The sequence below is a fragment of the Equus quagga genome, chromosome 13 (genome assembly GCF_021613505.1).
Source record: "Equus quagga isolate Etosha38 chromosome 13, UCLA_HA_Equagga_1.0, whole genome shotgun sequence".
NCBI lineage: Eukaryota > Metazoa > Chordata > Mammalia > Perissodactyla > Equidae > Equus > Equus quagga.
The window spans coordinates 41797076-41806365 of NC_060279.1; the positions used below are offsets into that span (position 1 = coordinate 41797076).

The 9290-nt window shown below is 60.6% G+C and overlaps 1 protein-coding gene across 7 annotated transcripts; it reads right to left on the minus strand.

Moving 5' to 3' along the window:
• Nucleotides 1-195: 195 nt before the first annotated feature.
• Nucleotides 196-8991, minus strand: ZNF687 (zinc finger protein 687). 7 transcript variants are annotated; one of them, XM_046683679.1, is made up of 10 exons: nucleotides 7351-7790; nucleotides 7177-7263; nucleotides 3743-5868; nucleotides 3414-3592; nucleotides 2823-2999; nucleotides 2568-2730; nucleotides 2079-2411; nucleotides 1841-1953; nucleotides 1482-1623; nucleotides 196-1336 (listed from the first exon to the last, which is right to left on the minus strand). In XM_046683679.1, the coding sequence occupies exons 3-10, from the start codon at nucleotides 5849-5851 to the stop codon at nucleotides 845-847; spliced, it is 3708 nt and encodes a 1235-aa protein (XP_046539635.1). In that variant the 5' UTR covers nucleotides 5852-5868; nucleotides 7177-7263; nucleotides 7351-7790; the 3' UTR covers nucleotides 196-844. The 7 variants fall into 7 exon arrangements, with proteins under 7 accessions (XP_046539635.1, XP_046539636.1, XP_046539633.1 ...); XM_046683680.1 differs by having other exon boundaries at nucleotides 7177-7267; XM_046683677.1 differs by lacking the exons at nucleotides 7177-7263; nucleotides 7351-7790 and adding an exon at nucleotides 8920-8991.
• Between the last annotated feature and the right edge of the window lie 299 nt (nucleotides 8992-9290).

Consider the following 9290-nt stretch of genomic DNA (forward strand, 5'->3'; position numbering starts at 1 on the left):
GTGGGTGAGGAGTGAACAGATGCCTCAGTGTCCAGGACACAAGAGACACCACACAGAACCAGGTGAAGCCTGCTTTCTCGCTGCCTGTCTCTGTCAGTGCCATCTTTTTCCTGAGACGGGCCTCCCCAGTTTTGACTCTCACCCCATCCCTGTCAAGTCCACATTGTCCAAGTCACATAAAAAGAGGAGCCTGAATGGGGATTAAACCACGAGCAGTTTTAATGGTCTGGTTTTTTTCCCTCCCGTTTCCCCCACTGTTGTTAGTAGTATTATTACTACAAGAATAAAGGATTCCTGAGAGCCTGTCTCCTCCTCTCCTCGGGCCCCCCTTGACAGGACTCGTCCCCAGCAACCCCCCCACGGATTCCTGGGGGAAAAAAAAGACAAGTGAAAGGCACTGCAGGGGTTGGGGGCTTGAGTGCCAGGGTGGGGTGTGGGGGGGTGCGAGGGCAGGGCCAGGCTCACAGTCTGTGCCTGCAGGGGTTGAGGAGAGTGTCCCTCACTGCCCCAGCAGGGGGCCCTCCTGGGCCTGTCTAGCAGGCCTAAGAAAGTCCCATCCTCCCACCCCTAGTCCCACACGAGGGTCTGCAGCAGGAGAAGAATTAGTGTTGGGCTCAGAAAGGAGGAATGGAGGGCCCACTCTACTAGGACCCAAGGAGCAAACCCAAAGGGGGGACTGCAAATAACTATAATCCTCAAAAGCTTTTCGTCTTCAGGGGTTAGGAGGAGAGGAGTTGAACAAAATGTGAATTACAATGAAACTCCCCAGTCCAGGGACCAGGCAGCAGCAGTGACCCAGGCTTCTGGGGAAGAGGGAGGGGTCAGGTCAGTCCAGGCCTGGGGCCTAGTTGTCTCCACTGCCCCCCTGCCGAGCCCTGATGAACGCCATGCCATGTGTGCGGAAATGGGTCTTGAGGTTGAGAGGGCTGTCACAGCTCTTGCCGCAGACCTTACAGGTCAGTGGGCCTCCAGAAGCAGGCAGGGGTGAATCTCCACCCTCTGGATCAGACCTTGAGGGAGGCGGGGGCTCTTCCTCCCCATCCCCCAGGCGTAGGGTACTGGCATTACCCACACCCCGTTTCTTCTTGTGGCTGATGAAACGATGCCGGCTCAGGGAGCCAGGGGAGGCAAAGCACAAGCCACAGTCGAGGCACTGCTGGGCACCGCCATCCACCCTCAGCCCCACCACGAGGCTCTGCTCCGCTGAGCCACTGCTCCGGTAGCGCAGGGGAACTCCCGACCCAGGTCCGCCCCTGGGGGACTTGGCTGGAGGTGTTGTACTGTCAGGCTCCTCACTGCAAGAGTCAGAGGACTGGCGGCGTTTCCGTCCTGGCCCCTGGAGAAGAGAGTGAAGAAACTGGGCCTCACCATCACCCCCCACTGTCCCTGGCATCCCCTCCTAGCTTCCTGAGTCCAGGGTCTATAACCCTGCTGGTTCCCACTCCCACGGCCCTAACACAGTAGGCTGGGCCTCTGCCTACCTGGGCTCTGGCACCGGGGCCCCGAGCCAGGGCATTCCCCCGGCCAGGGGACTGGGCCCCGAGCGGCAAGCCGTGCCGAACCTGGACGTGTTTCTCCAGGATCAGGCGGCTGCTGAAGGTGCGTTTTCCCTCTGTGCAATACCTAGAGGGGGAGAGTGGGCGGGATGGGCGCCAGGGGCACAGCCCAAAGACCAAGGCCCATGGCTCGAGAGGAGGGGGGTGACCAGAGCAGCTGGAGGCCTCAACCTTCAGTCCACTCAGACAAGAGGCGGGTGGGATGGTATTCTGGGGGACCAGAGAAGGGGCAGGGGGTCACCTGCTGGGCAGAAAGAGGAAGGGGGTGAGGGGAAAAGGGTTACCTGCATGGGTAAACTCGCTTGATACCCTCGTGATTGACCCTGACGTGGCGCCTCAGGCTGGGGGCGGAGCAGAAGGAACGCTCACACAGGCGACAGGGAAACTTTTTCACTGACTAGGAGAGCAGGAGGTGGGCAATCTCAGAGCCAGGCTCCAGGACCCCAACCCCACTACCTCACAGGTCAATCCCAATGCTGCACCCCCAGCCTCCCTTGCTCCCCCCGGGGGGGGCCCACTCACCTTGCCATGCTCCTTCTTCATGTGAGCCACATACTCATCACGCTCAGGGAACCAGGAATGACAAAGGCCACAGGTCCAGCCTCCAGGGCCCCCACCCCCGCCCTTGATGCCTTTGCTCCCTAGTTCCCGCCGAGGCCGTTTGGTTGGGCGAGGGGGCTCAGGGGAGCTGGGTAGTTCTTCCTCTTCTGAGGTTGAAGAAGATTCTTCAGTAGGGGGAGCTGCTCCTCCCCGAGACACAGCCAGCTCCTCGGGCTCAGTCTTGGGGGTCAGAAGGGCACCCCCGGCCCCTTTCCCAGCAGTCTCCTCCCCCAAGCGCCCAGACTGATGGGTGTTCTGTGAGAGGGAGACAAAGGGGATGGCTGTTGTTGGGGAGGGCCTAGCTTTGCCAGAGTCCTCATTTCTCCCCTGCCCCCACTTCCTCGGGTTATGTGACCCTGGCCCCAGGTCGACAAAGCTCAGCACCCCACCTCTATCCCTTGACTCCTGTACCTTGAGATGTTCTAGCATGGTCCTTTTTTGGGCAAAAAGCAGAGGACAAGATGGGCACTTAAAGACGCTGACACGCTGGGGCAGCAAGTGCTGGTCAAAGTGTGAGGTGAGGAGGGGCTTGTGAGTGAAGACCGTGTCACACATGGCGCACTTGTAGATCATCCTGTGTGGGTGGAGAAGACAGTGCAGACACCCTGCCCCATCAAGGCCCAAACCCCCGCCCGCCCGCCCTCATGCTCTTTCCCCATGTCTCACTTGGCCTGCTGCGCGTGGAAGCTGGGATGCTGGGTGTAGAGGTGGGCGTGGGCGCTGGGCGCAGACTTGAAGGCCATGGGGCAGATGGGGCACTTGTGGAAAACCTCACAGTGTGACGTCTGGATGTGGGACTTGATGGAGTTCACACCCCCAAACACCACTGCACAGCTGGGGCACCTTTGGGGAGGAAGTGGAAGACGCTGTGATGAGGTGCAGGGCATCTCCATGTCCACTCTCCCACCTGACACTCATTCTCAGGGACTGGGTGGACTCCGAGAAGTTCATCAGTGAGGGAGCACAAGCAAGGCAGAGAAAAGAAGGGAGCTGCAGAGACCCAACTCCCCAATGCAGGCCTGTTGAGGCAGAGCTGGAGCTCCAGAGGTGGCCCTGCTCTCCCCGCTCTCCGTGGGGAATGATGGAAAGGCAGGTACATCTCACGCTGCATTTGCCAACACACGAAGGCTGAAAGGTTCAGCAGGAGAGAGGGGGCTCTCCCTGAGAGGCCATCTAAAAGGCTGGTGCTGGGAGCCATGAGACCATGAAGTGCAGGGGAAAAGTGTCAAGATACCCTGGGGAGGAGAGGTGAGGCACCTGTATCCTACACGGCGAGAGAAATGCAGACAAGCCTCCCGGAGATGGGTCTGAAAATTGGCTTGCAGGAAGTTGCCCCCGCACTCAGGGCAGACGTGGGGAGGTCGGTTCTTATGCATGCGCTGGTGGGCACTGAAGCTGCAGCGATTGGGGAGCATCATGGGGCAGGTAGGGCACACCTGTCAAGGAGGTTGAAACAATGTAAGTCAGTGAGGAGTGGCCTGTCCCCCATTACTTCTCCTAACCAAGCCCGCAACATATTCCTAGATCTTATGCCCACTGCTTCTGGCTGTCCCCTTCCCAGGGAAGGGCTGTGAAAGGCAACTCACATTGCTAGTGGCCCCAGGGGCAGGGGGCCCAAGCTGCTGGAAGTGGGCAGCCATGCCAGCCTTGTCCCGGCACTGCTCCTTGCACTCCAGGCAGCGAAAGCACGTGTAAGCGGAGGTGGCAGGGGCAGCAGGCGGCTCGGTTGATAGTGGCAGCACAGGGGCCTCAGCAGCAACTGTAGTAATGGCGGAGGTGATGGCCCCGTCACCCTTGCCCAAGGCAGGCAAGATTGGAGGTCCGAGGGCAGGTGAGACAGCCAGCAGGGGCGTGATGTCCGGCTGCCCCACCATCTGATCCAGGGCTACAGGCCTCATGACCAGGTGCGAGCACTGCATGACGAGCCCCTTGTCCTTGTGCTCGCGGGCGTGCAGCAGCAGGCTGCACTTGTTGAAGAAGACCAGGCGGCGGGCGCAGTGGTTGCAGGTGACCTCGATGCGCATGCTCCGGCGGTCATAGTGCCGTGCCAGGCTCTTCTCCAAAGAGAAGGCATCCCCACACTCGAGGCAGCGGTAGCCTGTTGGAGGCAGGGCCAGCCCAGCCTCAGCCGGGGGACTCAGGTTTGGCCGGTAGGCAGGCAGCAGGTTCTTGCTATTGAGGATCTTGTTGAAGGCCTCCACCAGGCTGGACTGGGTCCGGGAGATCACGGTGCCACCCCCTGCACCTGGCCCGGTGGCTGGCTTGGAAGGCTGCACCATCACCACTGAGGCACCGTTCACCTTCTGCCCCCCTGTCCCCAGCCCTGCCCGCCCCTCAGCCTTGGGGAGGGCTTGGGGCACCAGGCCCAGCACATTCTTTGCCATTGTCTTAGGGCTGGTGGCAGTGCCCCCGGGCAGAACCACAGCTTTGCGGGCCACGCTGGCCGCCATCAGCATGGCAGTACTCGCATTCTGGATGGTGGCCACAGGCAGCACAGTGCCCTTTAGCCTCGTGCCATCACCTAGTTGGACGCTCACCACCTTTGGACCCTCAGGGGTCGGGGTTGCAGGAGACAGCTTCAGGAGGCTGGCCTCGGCCAGGAAGGCCCCCTCGGCCAAGGGGGCAGGGGGATCAGGGTCTGAGGGCACCCGGGTTACAGTCCTTGTGATATTCCCGCAGGACGTTTTAATGGTCTTGATCCGCACCTTGAGGGGCCTGGAGGAGCTGGAGGAGGCAGGGGAGTCATTGCTGTCCTCGTCTGCAGCCTCGGCTCCACTAGAGGGACTCTGGGGACTTCCTGGGGAAGACTTGTCCACTGGCCCCTCGTCCTCTTCTTCTTCCTTTAGGGGCTGACAGGTGGGCACTTTGGGGGAGGCAAGAGGGCTCTGGTGTGCTGGAGACTGCTTGAAGAAGGGCATCTCCGCAACCCGAGGAGGTGAGGTGCTGGCAGGCATGCCTGTGGCCTCAGGGCTACAGCCCGAGCCTAGCCGGGCTAGGCCCTGGGCATTAAGAGGGCTGCAGCTGCCTGGCTTCAAAGACCCCAGTGGAGGGGGTGAACCAGGCGGCAGCAGGGCTGGGCCATTCTCCCGGGTCAGCTCAAAGGGAGAGGGGAAAGGAGGTGGGGTCATGGCCCCTTCCCGAGGTGGGGAAGGCGCAGAGGGAGGCAGGGGATCGGGGTGTTCCCCTGGCTCAGGCCCAAAATGAGCAAAGAGGTCCAATGGAGCTTTGCTTTCCATGGCTTTTTCTTTCCAGGTACCCCCACTAGGAGGAGCTGGGGAGTGGGGTGTTCCTGGAAGGGATGGCTCAGGGCCCCCAAAACCATTTTGCAACAGACGAGGCCCCAGAGGCCCATCCTTAGTCACCCCCCCAGCCCGGGCCCCTTCCCCTCCTGAACTCCCAGCCAGGGACTCAGACTGCTCAGGACACACAGTGTTCTTGACAATGACGCTGACTGCTGAGATATCTGGCGGTGGCAGGCCATGGTCAGAGGCCTGGGCTGGAACCTCAGAGCCATCCCCAGCAGCGGCTACTGCTGCTTCTCCAGATTCGCCCCCTACACTGGGTTCTGGCTTCCCTGAACCTCCTGGCCCCTCATTTTCTTCTGGCCCCGAGTGGATGGCTTCATTCGCATCAATGTCGGGGATGTCAAAGGCAGCAAGAAGGTCGTCAAAATCAGGGGTCTTCATGTCCCCCATGATGGCAGGTCCCAGACCTGATGAAAACAGGAAAAAGAGGGAGAAACTGAGACCTCTCGACCTCCTGCCTCAGGATCTCCAGATCTACCCCCTCTCAGAACCCACGTGCACTCTGACTTGGGTACACCTCTACCATACTAGAAATTACCTAAAGAGCTGTTGCTTGGTTTGCCAAACCGTAAAATTGAAAGGGAGGTACTGTGCACTCTCCAGGGAAGACATCAAGATCCAGAGAAAGAGGACGAAGAGAGATTGCTCAGAAATACAGATAAGACAGAAGAGTAATAGAGACCGAGGGAGTTGAGTGAGCATCTTGGTTGAAACCACCTCAGCCCCTCCTGTGCCCAACACAGAATCAATCAATACTACTAAAAGGAGGAGGATGTACACAATGGTCAGGTCTAAGGGCTCATTCATGGCAGCATGAGATCCATTCATATACTTCACGGATCTTCTAGGGGTCCACAGAGATCTGAAAAGCCATGTGTACAAAGGGGCAGTGACTCAAGCCAAGATGTAAGAAATGATTCTAATTCCAGCTTTATCAATGGCCTGCTGTATAAGCAAGTTACTCCACTGCCTTACTTCTCTTGTTTCAAAGAAGGGGTAGGTAATCCATATATCATAGGGTTATTCTAAGCATGATCTGAATTGTAAACGTGAGAATCAGAACCCAGACACGACTTATTATTACAGTTAGGACAAACAAGGACATGTCAGGTTAAGGAGGAACTGGGAAGGTGTAAGCACTGGAAAACTAGAGACAAGAGTTAGGGGTCATGTACAGTCAAGGCTGGGGCACTTGGGGTCATCACGGGCACCTGGAGATCTAGCTTAGTTAACAGGGAGAAGTGGACTCAGGGAAATTGCCCAAGAGACCAAGATGGAAAGAATAAGACACAGGAACAGAAAGAGACAAAGGGAAGAGACAGAGGGGAAAACCATGACAGCAGCCTGGGCACAAGGGCCCCAGCCCAGGCCTCTCCCGACACAAACACCTGCTGCTCCCTCACCTCCCTTCCCCAGAGTGCCTCAGGCCTCCAGGGGCCCTCCCCCAGCCAACCCCTCCTCCTTCCCTCCCTCCCTCCCCATCTTGCTCTCTCAGGGCTAAAACTCCAGGGTACCAGCTTATCCAGCACAGCTGCCACAATAAGGAAAACCCAGGCCCCTCACCCCTGTCATTTCTGCTCTGAGCTCTTCATTCCAGTTTATCCCCCAACTCACACTCCTCACCCTTTTAATTCTCCCTTGGCAACAGGAGCCCAGGAAGTCTCGCCCAACCCCAACCTGGCCTAGTATAAAAAAAAAAATCCCACAAGACTTACGTGGCACTAAACTAACAAGAAGGCCAGCCTAGAGCTTGCAGGGGACTCAGGTCTGTTCCCTACCAGCTTCCCGCTACAAGTGCTTCTCTATCTAGGAAAAAGCAACTGAAGAAGGCTCTGCCCTTACACATTCCCTGCCCAGGATGCAAGCCATTTCCCAAGGCCAGTTCTCACCTCTTTCCAGCCTTTAGCCTGTAACTGGAGATAGTCCCAGCAGGTGGCAGCTGGCATTGCTGGGACCAAGGTGGGGGTGGAGGGAGAGGGTACCAACTAGAGGAAGAAAGGGGAGTCCTCCCCTCATCCTCCCCCCCCTACTTAATTCTGCAGGCTCTGGGTTTAAACAAAGCCCTCCACTCCTTGCCTCTGCCTAATGGATCACTAGGGCCCTCCTCTGCCTGGCTCCCTCCAGACCTGGAGAGGCCTGAGCTACCTTCCACTCAGGCCTTCAGAAAAGTGGGCTGGCGGAGCACAGATCAGTGGGGACTATGAGAAAACATCTGCAAACTCGCCTCCCCCAAGCAACTCCCCCTTTGGCGTCCAAGTGACTTAGAGGTCATCCGATAGCCAGGAGCGGGCAGTCAACCAAGCAGCAGAGCTCAAGGCAGAAGAGGCTCCCCCCCCCCCCCCAGGCCCCCCCCCCCCCCCCCCCCCCCCGCGCGCCGCCCAGGCCTTTCTGCGGCTGCTGCGCCCTGTCTCTTGGGCTCCAGCCCTCCCTTTCCCTCTGTTCTTCCCCAAGCCGAAGGAAGGGGCTGAACAGGAAGAGGGTGAACTAGCCTAAGTCGGGCGGAGGCCCCACTGCCCTTTCCCTGGCCTGGGGCCTGCTGCGCAGAGAAGGGCGAGGGGCCGGCGGCCGGGGGCGATTAGGCTGCCGCCAAGCTGGGCAGCGGGCGGAATTAAGTCCCTGCCATCTGCCGAGGGCCGGCGCGGGGAGCACGTCCGGGACTGTGGGGAGGGGGCGGGGTGTACACAGGAACAGTCAGAGGGGAAACTGAGGCGCGCGACGCTTCTCTCGCTCCCACCGGCATGCGAAGGGAAGGGCTGGCCTCGGCCAGGCCAGGCCTTCGGGGAGCTGCCGCGCAGCCCCTCCGGGCCCAGGACTACGCGGGAGCGGGGGAGGCGCGAGGAAAGAGGAGTGGGGAGGGGACGGGCTCTGCGTGACTCGAAGCGGTCCAGCCAGGGGCCGTCCCAACTCCCACCTCCTCCCTGCCCTCCCCGCGCGGCGCAGCCTCCTCCTCGCGCGGACTCCCGGGCTCTCTCGAGACTGGGGAGTGAGCAGAAGGCGCGCGGCGGCCCGGGGCGCGAGCCCGAGTCCGGCCCGGGCCCGGACGCTGACCCGCGTCCAGTCGGGGTGCAGACTCCGCTCCGGCCTGGCCCAGTTCCCCCGCCCCCACCCCCGGACACGGACACCATTTTAGGTCGCGACATCCCGCAGTCTCCAGACCCCGGCCGCGCTTCGGACGCCTCTTGGGCTGGGGGCGCCAGGACTTGGGGACTCCGACCCTCCCTCCACGTTACCCGGCTAGGGGCTGTGCTTTCAACAGGCGGGGAGTTTCGGCCATCCGCCCCAAGGGATGGAGGAGGCGGCGGCGGCGGCGGCGGCGGCGTCGGGGCCTCCCTAGAAGCTACCCCAGGGGGGCGGCGCGGAGAAGGGGGTAGTTGACCAAGTGGGGGAGGGGCAGGGGTATTTACCCGCCCCCCCAGGGGGCGGGGCCAAGGGCGGGTATTTACCCCCGGCACGCTTACTCGTTCCGCTCCTGGTGCGGGCTGAGACCCCGCGCTCTCTCCCCTGCTCCAGCCGCTGCCGCCGCCGCCGCCACCGCCACCGCCCTCCCCGCGCCGCCGCTACTTCCTGCTTCTCTCCCGTTCAGCCTCCCCCTCCCTCAGCTCCCTCCGCGTTCCCGGTCTGAGCTGCCCGCTTTCGCACTCGCCATTGGCCAATACCCCCGTCGTTCAGGACTGCGCCCCTCCCAGCCCCGCACCGGGTTGGCCTTAAGTACTGCCGCTCGCAACTAGCCCCGCACAGTCTTCCCAGCCTCATTGGGCAAGGAGCCTAGTCCTTCTGAAGATGCCTCTCCCCATTGGTTGCGCCAGGGCCCACTTGCCCCATTGGGGCT

Coding starts and splice junctions, on each gene's coding strand:
- ZNF687 (XM_046683677.1), bottom strand. CDS start 5,851: ATGGGGGACATGAAGACCCCTGATTTTGACGACCTTCTTGCTGCCTTT. Junction 1,624..1,840: donor AAGCGAGTTTACCCATGCAG/GTAACCCTTTTC, acceptor CTCCCCCTCTAG/GTATTGCACAGAGGGAAAAC. Junction 1,337..1,481: donor GCCCCGGTGCCAGAGCCCAG/GTAGGCAGAGGC, acceptor TCTCTTCTCCAG/GGGCCAGGACGGAAACGCCG.